Source organism: Canis lupus, chromosome 3 (assembly GCF_011100685.1).
Source record: "Canis lupus familiaris isolate Mischka breed German Shepherd chromosome 3, alternate assembly UU_Cfam_GSD_1.0, whole genome shotgun sequence".
In the NCBI taxonomy this organism is placed as follows: Eukaryota; Metazoa; Chordata; class Mammalia; order Carnivora; family Canidae; genus Canis; species Canis lupus.
The window spans coordinates 89900100-89913593 of NC_049224.1; the positions used below are offsets into that span (position 1 = coordinate 89900100).

The following is a 13494-nucleotide window of genomic DNA, read 5'->3' on the forward strand; positions in this document are numbered from 1 at the left end:
TTCTCCGGCACTCAGTGGGCTCCTAGGAAATGCTAAAGGACAACATACTTCTCTTTTCGCATGCTGATATAGTTCAGCAGAACGCTAGCCTACGCATTTTACATCCAGCCAACGTTCCTCTGGGTTGCTCCCTGAGGTCCCTGCCTTAGTTTTTATGCTACTCTCTAGCTAACCAGAGCCCCACCAGCAAACCTGCCTTCAGGTGCCCCATACAGCAGTCACCTGCTTTCCTTCTCATCACCTCCCTCCCCCTGCTGTCCTCAATATCACCCACAAGTTGGAAGGAAACGGACATGTTCAAACAAGTTACGATATCCTGAGAAAGTAGGTATTTCAGATTGGGTCCACGCACTGCCTTTTTCCTAATCATTCCTTTCACAGTCCCAGCCATTCTTCACTCACTCCAAGAGCAATAGCTAACATACACTAAGCGTACTATGTGATGATCACTGTTCTGAGAGGTTTGCATGAACTTTCTCATTCGTGCTTCAGAACCAACCCCAACAGTAGGTACTATGGTTACTGCTGTCCTAGAGACAGGTACCCAGCTCACAGAATGTAGAGTTAAGCCCTGAACTCAGGTAGGGGGATTCCAGAACCTATCTTCTGAACCACTTGTATCAGAGACACAGGCTTAACATATCTCAGCATTAATTCAAAATCATATAATACTGAAATTTCACTTCTCATTGACCTTTCCTTGGGGAAAAAAGACATAGCTTTATAGAGTCTATTTCTTCACTCTCGATGCATGAACCACTTGAAAATAAAACAATTTAAAAAACTAGCTTGATATTCAGCTCCCTGTTTAAGATCCTTTTAAAATGCCTGAAGTTTGAGAAAGAAATGAAAATATGTATAAAACAGTTTTCTCCGAATTCAGGTGGTTTATCATTCTTTCATGAAAACTATGGTGAATGATTGTAACATTGTCTAAACCAACCATGAGCATGAGACAAGGTAGGACACTAGAAGGGCAGATGGTAAGGGATGTGATAACATGTATAGGAAAACAGTATGAGGCTTTTTCACCATAAAAGAATATCAGCACACTGTGGGTTCCTGTTCTTTCTGCCATCGGTGCTATGAATAAATGGAAATCCAAACATTAAAATAAAAAGTGAAATTCTTCCAAAATATTCAGTGCAGGAGAAAATTTTTAAGCAGGGATTTCTTGTAAAATGACCAGAAATTAAACTCTTAAAGAGGAAATTAAAAAAAAAAAAAAAATCCAGTATTACTTTAAAGACCATTAAGGTGCATAAGGACTCCTAAACAGGCTACTAGCTGGCACCTCCGAATGACACAGAATACTTCTTAGCAGCTTGAAGAGGATAGTGCTGTAATAATAATTCTAATGAAAATGAGTTCAAGAAGCTGAAATCTGATGTCCCCAGAACAGAAAAACAGCATGTAGTGAATTAAGTGTATCTCAGAGGAGGATTTATGGGACCGGCATAAATTGGCTCCATCAAGCTCACCAGGTGGGGCAGTCACCTATTGTTCGGAGCTGGGACACTCCATCCTGCTAAAGGAACGTAGAATCACATCCAGGCCTAGCGCCACTACCAGCTAGACGGGATCTGCCCCCGAGATCTCAGGGCTCACTGAGACTCTCTGGATGGTCACTCATGATTTCAGAAAGGCGCATAGAGTGCGTCTCAAAGACGCTCCCTAGGGCAACGATGACAGGGATCCCAACACTGCTTCCTCTATGTTACAGCTGTTTCTGAGCGTGACCTTCAGGGGGGTGAGGGATCTCTCCGTATCACACAGAACACCACTGGCCTCTGAAATGCTGATTCTCAGCAACCTCGATTTGAAGGGCAGCCTGAGCATTATTGACAAGCACTGCTCCAAATCACTATCTGCCACTGCTCCTATGTCTCGTCCATTGGTAAAAGCGAGTCTCTTATTTTTTCGACTCTTCAGTTCAATGAAGAATCGCAAGCTTTAGCCCAATGCAAAATGGAAAGTGGACGTAACATTTCCTGTTGTTGCATACATAAGGCATTTTAGCAGCGTGTCTGGTCTGTAATAAGCCTTCAATACACGCTGCCTTCATGAGTTTATCACCTATGATCTCCTATTGGTCAAACAAAAATGCCTTCCGTTCAGGTTAACTTCTACTTGTTCCGAAAATGTTGGTGTTCTAACATTTTTAAGGTGACGATTTTAGGTTATGTATTATTCAGGTGGATAAATCAAACTTATTAGTAAAAATATTGCCTCCCCTTCGCTCCCCTGGCTTCTTGACATTTCTCTCTACACCCAGAGCAAGTGTGAGAAATACTCTGAGACAAAACCTGGAGGACCCAGTGGACGTTCCCCACACCTCGTCTAATGCCGTGTGCCATGCAGAGAAAATGAGAACGAAAACTACAGTAAATATGAACGTGCAAAAGCCAACTTCATCATCTACACATTTTATTAGCTCAATGAGATCAGATAACGCCTACACGGAGCTTCTGAAAAACAGAGGCGAGGTGATGAGATGCGGGCTAACAGTTCTCCAAATGCCAACCGCGTGACAAGTGTTTCGGGGAGCTCTACGGGCATCATCTGATGTAAAGCACGTCCTGCCAGTATGATGATCGCTCTTCCAAAGATGGGGAACAGTTTTGGAAAGACGAAGCAATCCGATCAACACGCCACGGGGAATTGAGAGCAAAGGCTTCTGGTTGTGTGCAGCCACCGTACGGACAGTGAGGTTCACGTGAGGCACGAGCGTCATGAACGCAGAGCATCAGGCTTCTGGCGTCGCTGTCAGCCAACAGTTCTGAATTTAACAAAGGGGCACAGGAGCTTGCATGCGGTCAGAGGGCACAATGCGCGTACCAGCAGGGAGGCCCTGGCACGCCGGCCGGAGGGCCGGGAGGAGCAGATGTGGCCACGGCGGCCGCAGCCCCGCAGACAGACAGACGGACCTGCCCAGACCCGCCCGGGGCCGCTTCCCCGCAGGCTCCCCTGTGGGGATATTCCGGGGGCGTCGGTGCCAAGTCACCCCCACTGTTCCCAGTCCCCCCTCCAAGAGCTCTCGCCGTGTCCCGACAGCCCAGCAGCTAGAAATCGCTCTGAAAGAGGATAAGAAGAGTGACCGGGAGAGGAGTCCACGCAGCCAAGTGCGTCCTTCCGTGGAAGTGGCAACGCCGGGCCCGCCGCCAGCAGAGGCACCCGCAGGGCCGGGACGCAGTTCAGTGCCACGCTGCCCGGCTGCCTCCGCAGACCCGCGTCCCAGGGCGAGCGAGGCGGGATAAAGGAGCCGGCATCCGGGGAGCCCCAGACAGATGTGGGAAAGATAAACAGCCCTGCTGCCTCGGCGTTTGTCCAGCGGCCCACGGACAGCGAACAGGCCCGTCGCCGCCGCCGTTCAACCGCAGGCCCCACGGAGGGGCGGACGGGCGCGCTGGCCGCCACCCTGTCGCTGGTGTGCGCCAAAACCTTGCGTGACAGGTCGGCGTGATTCGGAACAGTCCAGCATCGCTTACCAACAAGTGACGAGGAGTCACGTGGAACGGGTACACACTTGATCGTCTGCACACGCTTTCGCTCACGCGGGGTGTATCCTCGGCCTCTGAAAGTCTGGTATGTTCTCGGGCCCCAAGTTGTGTCTCCTAAGAAAATAACTGCTGTGGTTTAAAGCTGGAAGGATAAAGCGGCCAGATGACAATGGTTTCGAGATGAGCTGGCATTCTTTTCCGAGGAGATTAGCACTGTTGGCTTGCCCTTATTTTAAGAAAAGGAATGTGTTATGTGTTGCCTGTAAACTTGTAGGATTAGCCAGAAGAGGGATTCTCTAGGTCCTCGATGAATGGGGATAAGTGGTGCTTTCCTTCAGACCTGTTCCACCACATATTCTCTACTCGAACTCCTGTGCAGCGGCCTACAGCAAGGATCCTAGGGCTCCGCAATGCCTCGGCCTCACACCGGCTGCCACCTGCTTACGACTGGTGTGTGCACGCAGGAGAACTAATTCTGCACAGGCCTTAAAAAAAAAAAAAAATGTGTTCTTTAGATATCCTCTCCTGAGAGTGTAGGGTTTGGTCAAATGTGGATTCCGTTGTAAAGGGATTTAGACTCTTCCAAGCTAAAATGAGTATTTTCTTTGTATCGACTGGATAGAAACGTGGAAATGTCTAAGCGTGCAACTTTATTTTCCAGGACTCCCCAGCTGGCCTCATGGGAATACTTCCGGACTTTTTTTGTTTTGTTTTGTTTTTAAGCCAAAAAGCAGTGTCAAAAGACATAGTAGGAGAAATTTCAAATCCGAAGATACTAAAACTTGGAGACTTTAAAGTACTACTTGTGTTCAAAGACCTTACATGCTATCGGTATGAAAAGAAAAACAGTGCAAACCTCTGCCTGTATCAGTACTGCAATTTCCTTATTATAAGACGATTGCGAAATTAACGCAATGCCTAATACCCAAGATTTCCTATGGTATGCTACTGGTTTTCAGTAACGTAATTTAGGAATATCAGCATTTTATTTTGCATGTAAGTGTCTCACTGCATTTAGGATTTAATGTCCTAATGTTACTTATTTATTTATTTATTTATTTATTTATTTATTTATTTATTTATTTATTTATTTTTTGGCAACCTTAAACAATTTCAAAACTTTCTCATACTCTTGCTTTTGTGTTAGGAAGGAACCCATAAACATAGACAATTTGCACTAGTGGAAACTGAAATGGACTGGGTCTCCTTTAAAGGCCATAAAAGAGAACTTTAATGACTGCAGCTTAATCCCATAAACAATAAGTGAGCAACAGAATTTTACACCAGCCCGCAAATATTCTGGGCCTCAATACGATTTTTTTTTTTTAATTTTAACCCTCAAAGACGTTATGCACCAGCCACGAATTACTTTGAATTAACAATTTTGCATGGAGGCTTTAGTGCAGGTACACAGGTATCTTCTCTGTAGGATAGACGGATATACGTCATAGACGTTCCAGTTCTTTCTTACAGTTTGTAGTTTGTTTTCCTTAATGGTTTCCACTGAATTAACTAGTCACTTAACTAAATTAGATTTCAGCTGAACACATAGGAGGGCTCTTAATACAATCTACGTGAGGTGCGTTTCTCAGGGCTTCATTTCATTCCCAGATAAGCAAGGGTGGCTGGCAAGAGGCACCTTGGCAATCCGGCCCTGCACGGGTTAGGTCTGGGAGTGTAGGAGGACACCATCAAAACAGGAGGCAACGTGGTCTCGCGTGTGACTCAGGCTCCTTGACAGTGATGCAGCAGGGCCTTCTGGTGATGTCACATCTTCTGATGCCCGTCTTCCAACAACAGAAAGGAGGGAGGCGGGAGGGAGGGAGGAGTGGAGGGGGTGTAGACGGAGGAAGCTTTTTGGCTTTTGTTTTTTAGCAGGAAGGTTTTTAATATCCATGTGCTTCTTGACATTTGACTGATAACCCTGTACTTCGCCGCTTCTCTGAAGTGCAGAAAAAAAATTTTTTTTGGTAGTTATGATGCTTTGATTTACAAACAGTGACTTTCCCATGCTCTACGCTACCATTAAATTCAACCTAGCCACAGCAACAACAGCCTAATCTGTTTCTTACAGATTAAAAGTTGGGATTTCTAAAAGGGCACAGATCTTATCTTCTGTTCTCAGATTTGTCTTCTCTCTCTAGATCAAGCTAAAACTATCAACATAAAACAAGGAAAAACTTAAGAATTTTGAAATGTTCACAAAACATTTCGGAATTGTTTTGTCGTTTTAAAATGGAAAACACTTAGAAACATGAATTATACATGAATAAAACTATTTTTTTTTATTTTTTGTTCTTCAAGGAAAGAAAATTAAGTTACTGTGCATCTTATATGAGTGGCATTTATAACATTTATAACATAAGCCTGCATTTATACACCTTTTCATTAGAGTTTGTATTTAAAAATCCACATCTAAATTGCTAAAAACCATATAAGCTCACACAACGTCTAATTACTTAAAAGTTAATTCATTGATCACTTCCTGTCTCTTACAACTTCTTGGGAAAAAAGATGCAATTTTTGTGATGTTGACAACCACCTACTAAAATAAAGACTATATCCCATAGGCCATAGTAATTTGATTGTGGAACCCTCTGGTTAGCTTTCTTCATTTTTATTTTTTAAACAATGTGCTGAACAAAATGTATAATGGTTTATTTTGTGATAGCTTGAATGCATTCTTTAACAAAACTGCCTTGCCATTTAACGTATTTAAAAAAAATAAATATTTGAAAAGTGTATCCACAATGTTCCTAAGAAATGGTTTTGAATTCCAGAGTCCCAAGGAGATGAATTGGCTGTCAGATAACAATGTGCTTCCATCAGATGGACTTGGCAGTTGTAAACAAAAGGAATTTTCTCAGCTTTTCCTCACAAATATGAAATATTTGCTTTCGGCCAACAGCTGGGGTGATTTAAAGAAGTCCTGCATATATATTAGCTTTCATTCAAAATTACAAATCCTCCTCCCACTCTGAAACATCTGACTGCATCTTAGTAGAACTGAAAATTGTTCTGAGATGAAGTGACATTCTCAGGGGAAGTAAAAGTCAAGAAATAGCACCTTCTTGCAACTCTAATCAAATTTCAGATCACAGACCATTTGGTTAAGAATTTTTAGGAAAAAAGTTAATTTGTTCAAATGGTATTTGAAGTGGCATGAAAAACAAGGAGAAAGTTTGGTCTGTTCTAGCATTTCTGAAAATATTTACAATATAACCGAAATAGAGACTGCATGAAAAGTCAGTGAAATTCCTTCAACCGGATGTTGCTTAAAGATATATACATATGTATCCATATAACCAAAAAGTATTCATGAGAACAGTGTTTAGGTTTGAACTACTATTTTAAAATTATCTCTCCATCTTACCAAATGCTTAAATTATTTTGATACTTTGTAAATAGATGAATTAAAAATACAATAGACTCATGATGAATTAACGATTCATAAAAGTCTATGAAAGAGACCAAAGTATATTTTCAGAGTATTTGTATATACTAAGAGACAAGTTACGAACTTATGAACTTTGTAATGAACTTAACCAAATGTTTACCTTGTTTTTAATTCTCTCTGAACAATTGCTCAAGGTGGTGACTTTAAACTTATTTTGAATTCCACAGCTAAATTCCCTACCTTGTAATATATATCATGAACAAAATTTTATGGCAAAATAGACATCTCTGGGCTTAATTTTACTTGTAGTTATAAAAATGGAGCCTATATATTCACAAATATCTTAAAAGCTGAAAAGCCATTTTTTTTTTCTACTTAATAATTGCAGAGAATTAACGTTTTGCCTATGGGCCCCAGTGCATCTGAATATGTGCTATGCCTAAAATGAACTTCCTATTTCAATATTTTAAATAAAATTTTTATTTTTACCTAAAGTGACTATTAAAGCAGGCGTGGAAATTGTTGCTACTTTTAATAGAGCTGTTAATTACCCTTAAAACACAGACTTAATAAACTTGAGTTATCAAGACATAAGAGACATGGAACTCAGACTTCAAATTACAAAGTGTGTAGTTTATCTCAATTACTGCAGGCAAAGACTTTGTCCTTTGTAGATATATACTATACTGTAGATATAAATTAATAATGGCCCTCAAGTAGTATATATCAATCTCTTAAGATTTTGTTTCTGAAAAAATAAAATCTATTTTAAAGTTTGGATTCCACAGGATCTTCTTGGGGAAAAAAAAAAATCAATGTTAAAATGACCATGTTTTGATAATCTAATTCTTGCTTATTTCTACTAATCTTTAAATTCTTTTTCTGAGAGAAATATCTAAAAAGCTACCATAAAATAATGAAATAATGTTTTGAATAGCTGTTACTAACCATGTCTACCATAAGTGAGAAATACCAAAAAGCTAATTTTTACCACTAAGAATTTAAAATATGTCATCCAATGGCACTAATGACACACAAAGCAACAGCATGAAAATTAAAATAACTACTAGCAAACTTTTCTGATAATATACTCTAAATGCAAATAAAATCACCACCTTTCTTACTATTAAGGCAAATAAAACAAACTAGATGAGCAGTAAGGAAAACATGTAGCTCTCTAAGTACCAAAGCAGTGGTTAGGATTTCAAGGAAATCAATGTCTCAGGAAAGGAAGTCTGTATTTTTTTTTAATCTTTATTAAAGGTTAGTACCATTTATGCAAAATTCCACAATCTCTAATTGTAAATTAGTCTGAACACCACTTGTTCGACCCCTTGTCTCCGTAAAGCATTCAAAGACTACGACATGAAATCGAAGACATGGCCCTTGAAATTCAAGTATTTTTTTTTAAATACAGTTATGTCGTCATAACTTTGGAATTAAAAATACTTACAGTCTCTCCAGTTCCTTAAGATCCTGGAATGCTCCTCTTTCAATGGTGCTAATCTTATTCTCCATAAGCTGACTGAAATGCAAAGTATAATAGGGTCTTAATGTTACCACTCCCCATCTGAGCGAGTTTCATTCAGTTCAGCAACTGAAAACTTGTAACCTCTTTCCCTTTATAAAATCAAGTAGTGCTCTGGTTTGAGCTTTAATATCAAACTTAATGAGTATTTGAGAGAAATCACAGAAGGCGAACAGCATCCACATCACAAAACTTTGGTAGAAAATCCTTATGCATAGTTTCTCACAAGATTTTCTAGCCAAAACTCTGAACCCCCAAGTACAGTCTATCCTGAAGGGCAACCCATGACACTGCAGTTTTGGTGGCTGTTTTTTGGTAAACTGACTTTGGAGTGAGTTCTTAAACTGAAAATAATCAATATACAGCATGTCACCATACACATACTTTAATTCATTTATGGATATACATCAGGAAGTGAAAGATTTCACAACGGCCAAAATGTGTCCTTTAAAAGATGAACACCCAACACACAGTGATCAAAAGTGTTATGTTCACTACAATGTAAATATTTACAGATCTGTGGGTAAAAAGTTTTACATTACATTGAATCTCCAAAGATGGTTCCCTCACAACAAATTTTACCCACTAATTAAAGAATAAACAATATTATAAAGAGTTCAAAGATTCAAAACACAGGAAACGATTCAAAATATAACCAGTGTACTTTTTTTTAATAGAAAAACATTTCCCATCAAAAACTGTGGAAAAGTTGGACTCTCTGGTTTTAAGGTTAGAAATTATATCTAAGTGCCGTTTGCTAGAAAAGTCTTTTATATTAGCAATAATAAAATGCAGACCCACTTAAATTCTTTCTAGTTAATCTCAAATCCTAAAAGTGTATCAAATATCTCACATTACTTATTCATATTGTGAAAGCAATTATTCTACACGTTTATATGCATAAGGCACTTAGGGTATGGTATAGCAAACATTTGAGGTCATTTCTATAATATTGTTTCAATGGCAAGCATCCAACCTTAAAACAAAAGCCAACGTTTTCATCAAAAGCTGTAATACAATGACAAAACAAAAACAAAAAAAGAAAGGAAACAAAGGCCTTTCAAAATTTTATGTTTCTGTCATTGGGACAGTTTTTCAAACTGAGACCAGTAACAATACAAAACATGCAACCTTAAGAACAAAAGAAAATTCTTCAAAATACAGAAGAACATACTTACAGAACTCTTAGGTGTCGAAGACCAGCGAAATCTGTCTTGGTAATCCGTGTGATGTTATTGCCATTCAAATCCCTGAGAGAAAGCAAGAAAATGAAAGTTCCATTTTAGTTCTATCAAGATCCAGTTAAACAAAGAAAAATAAAGACTAAGAACTTTAAGGTGAAAGATCAGTTCCAATTACTAAAATAGCACTACAAGTAAATGAGACAAGGAAGTAGTAACCTCTGAATTTTTTTTTTAATGATTCTTAACAAGTTTACAGAGCCCATGCTTACTGGCATCTGACAAGAGCATGAAGCAATTATGTTATCAGAAGTCCTCTTTTGTGTGTGTATGGGGGCGCTTTCAATTTTTGTTTTCATGAGGATGTGTAAATTAATTTCACAGGTCTTCTATTTATTATGGTCAGGCACACCCCGAAAAAGTTCCCTTCAGGAAGTTCACAAGAATAATTTTCTAATGCTACCCAGGAAGGATTTTTTTCTTTTTTTCTTTTTTTTTTTTAAATTCTACCCCGAGGTGGCACGGTGGCTAAACTTCCTAAGGCAAAGAAAAAAGTTAGAGTGCCATCAAAAGAGCCGCACTTCAAAGACTTGCATTTATAGGCATTTACCTTCCAACAATTCTATGTTTGTATGAAAACTAAACTCTTCATTTGCAGCTCAGGGAACCCCGCTGTGACGGTGAAGTCAAAACTACCAGAGGAGGCAATCATGGAAAGAGATTCAGGCCCTGACATTTTTGTTCGGATTTCAGCACCACGTTCCCTTCGAGTCACCACCCCCTTTTCTGGCATCTTGGGTCAAGATCTAAACTTGCCCTGGTTCCAATCATTTCAAGTAAAACCAGGCTTTTTTTTCCTTCTTTTTTTTGCTGCGGTTTGAATGTCCTCCTTCCCGTTAAGTTTTTCTCTTGCCTCGGAGTTGAAAACCTCATGCTGGAAATTTGTATGTAAAGCGCTGACTTTGTCAATGATGGAATCCTACCAGCCGGCCCTGTGCAAACTATTTTCTGAAAACTTTCTTGATTCCCTCCTAGGGATCTTTTTTGGTTCCTTTTCGCCCAGGCACCCCAAACTCTGTTACTATTTTGTTCTGGGCACACTCCCTTTTTGAGTAAGACACGTTAGTGCCCAAACTTTACATTTTTTTTTTTTTTTTTTTGCAGAGCACGAAATGACAAGTGCGACAGCAGACTCCCCAACCCACTCCCCACGCCGAGCAAAGTGCCACCGAGCTGCTCCGACCATCCTTGGGGCCTTTTAGGGCTTCTGCCGTAGCACGCATCCCTGCCCCCCGCCCCACAGAGGGGCCCCCGCCCGCCCAGCGCGGGGCCGGAGATGCGGGGCGCAGGCCAGGGCGGCGCGAAGGGCAGCGAGGGCTCGGGTCTAGCCTTGGGGCAGCCTTGGGGCGGCCTTGGGGCTGGAAGCTGCGGCGGGGAGCGAGGCGGGTCGCAGGGGGAGCGCCTGCAGGGCCCGGCGGGTCCCTCCGCGGGGCGCAGCCGGGGGCGAGCGCGGCGCCCGGGGCGCTCACAAAGGGAAGGGCTGCGGGCCGCGGGCAGGGGCGCCTCGGGAGCCGCGGGCCGTCCCCGTCCCCGTCCCCGTCCCCGTCCCCCGTCCCCGTCCCCCCGCGGCCGCCCTGACTTCTTCATTAGAGATCCGCGGAGACAGGGAGGCGGGGATGTCTGCGGGCAGCCGAGCGGGGCGCGGGGAGCGGCGGCCACGTGAGCGCGCGCGGAAACTGCCAGAAAGGTGGACGGGGGCCCCGGGGAGGGGGTGCCGGGGAGGGGCCCGCGGGGAGGGGGCTCCGCAGGGAGGGCTCCGCGGGGAGGGGGCGCCCAGGGAAGGGGTCCGCGGGGAGGGGGCGCTGCGGAGGGGGCTCCGCGGGGAGGGGGCGCTGGGGAGGGGGCGCCCAGGGAAGGGCGTCTGGGGAGAGGGCGCTGGGGAGAAGGCTCCGCAGGGAGGGGTCCGCGAGCAGGGGGCACCCGGGGAGGGGGCGCCTAGGGGAGGGCGCCCCGGGGCTCCGTGGGGAGGGCAGGTTCGGGCTGGGAGCGGCCCTAAGTTGGCCCACGCGGGGTGGGGGTGCGGGTGCGGGCGGGGGTGGGGGCAGGCCCTCCTCCCCGGGTCCGGGGCATCCCGCCCTCCGCGGCCTGCACAAGCGCCCCCGGGGGGCCCCCGCCGCCCCACGACCCTCCCTGCGCAGCCCTCCATCCCGGGGAGGGGGGGTGGCACGAAGCCGGGGAGCGGAGCCCTCTGCGTCCCGAGGTTCCCCCCCCCCCCGCGGCGACACAAGCTGGGGTCCGGACCCGACCCCGGCCACCGCAAGGTGACTCCGTTTGGGGAACACAGTGGCGCGTCCCTTGGTCCGGCCGCCCGCGAGGGCTGGTCCCCGCGCCCCCCGCGCCCCGCGCCGCAGGCCCCACGGCCGCCGCGGGAGGCGAGGGGCTGCCGGAGGGGGGGCAAGGACCCGGCGCGGCTGGCGGCCCCCCTCCCCCGCCCTCCGCCCTCCGCCCTCCGCTCCCCGCTCCCCGCTCCCCGCGCGGCGCCCTCGGGTCCCTCGCCCTCCCGGGGAGTCGCGGCCGGGACGCGCGCAGAGGCGCTGCCCAGGCGCGGGCGGGCGGGCGGGCGGGCGAGCCGCGGAGCCCCGGGGCCCGGGGGCGGGGGGGGGCGGGGGTACTCACAGCCTCTCGGTGTTGCGGGGGATGCTCCTGGGCACGCTGCGCAGCGCCAGCCCGTGACAGTCCACGGTGCTGCCCGAGCAGGAGCACTGCGCCGGGCACGCCTGCGGCGCCGCCTCGCCCAGGATCAGCAGCACGAGCCCCAGCGACACGGGCAGCGCCCGCCGGCCGGCCCCGCGCATCTTCGCCCGCGGGCGCCGCGGCTTCGTCGGCGGCTCGTCGCTCCGCGTCTGCGGCCCCGGGTCGGGGTGCGGGTCGGGGTGCGGGTCCGGGTGCGGGTCGGGGTGCGGGTCCGGGTGCGGGTCCCGGCGGGCACGGGCGGCGGGGCGGGCGCAGGTACGCGCCGCCCCGGCAACTTTCGCCGCGGGCGATCCGGCGGCCGCGCCGAGGCCACGAGGACGGCCCCGGGCCGGGGGCCGAGGACCCCGCGCCGCGAGCCCCGGGGGCTCAAGCTGGCGGCGGCGGAGCGGGGGGGAGGGCGGCGCCGGCTGCTCGGACCCCCCCGCGGACGCGGTGCCAGCGCGGAGGCCGGGCCGGGGGCGGGGGCGGCGGCTCGGTCGCGGCGGGCTGCCCGGAGCTACAGGGCGCGGGGGCCCCGCGAGCGCGCCGGGGGGGCGGGCATGGCGCGCGGGGGCGCTCGGGGCTCAGGCGCGGCTGCGGCGCGGCCTCCCGACAGCGCGGACCGCGGGGCGCCGCCTCCCGACAGCCGGGGGCGGGCCGCGAGCACACATGCACTCCGCCGGAGGAGGTCGCGCCGGGCCCGCCTCCCGCCCGGCGTCCTTGGCGACGCTCCGCGCCCGGGCCCGGGCCTTCCCGAGGTCACGCCGACGAGACAAAAGGGCAGCGGGGCCGCAGCGCCCGCCAGGCGGCACCCCGACCCGGGGAGCGCGGGGTCCCCCGGCGGCTGGGTGCGCGGGCCGGGGGCGGGCGTCCGCGTGCGGGTGCGGGTGCGGGCGCGGGTGCCGCCGCGCAGTCCCGGCGGGCGTCCAGGTGGTGGTGGTGGCGGCGGCGGCGGCGGCGGCGGCGGCGGGCGGGGGGGCTCCGCCGCTCCGAGGACGGCGCGGTCCGCTGCGCGCGCGCGTGTCGGCCCCTCGCGTGTCCCGGGGGCGCCGCAGCTCCGCCGCAGACACCTGATGGCAGAGGCGGCCGCAGCCCCTCGGCCGCCCCGCGACGCCGCCCGGCGCGCGCCGCTCCCCGAAGCGCAGGAACTTTTCC

The 13494-nt window shown here is 48.2% G+C and overlaps 1 protein-coding gene across 7 annotated transcripts in view; it reads right to left on the minus strand.

Annotated features, from left to right (window-relative positions):
- The window catches only part of SLIT2 (slit guidance ligand 2), a 349622-nt gene extending 337152 nt beyond the window's left edge, over nt 1–12470 (minus strand). For 6 of the 7 annotated variants that reach the window (XM_038533594.1, XM_038533592.1, XM_038533593.1 and 3 more), the window contains exons 1-3: nt 12283–12470; nt 9604–9675; nt 8351–8422 (exon numbers count right to left, since the gene is read on the minus strand). In XM_038533594.1, the coding sequence (XP_038389522.1) occupies nt 8351–8422; nt 9604–9675; nt 12283–12461 (323 nt within the window). In that variant the 5' untranslated portion in view covers nt 12462–12470. Of the gene's footprint in view, nt 1–425; nt 494–8350; nt 8423–9603; nt 9676–12282 lie in introns of those variants that run through there. The other variant, XM_038533596.1, reaches the window with a different exon arrangement.
- Nucleotides 12471–13494: the final 1024 nt, after the last annotated feature.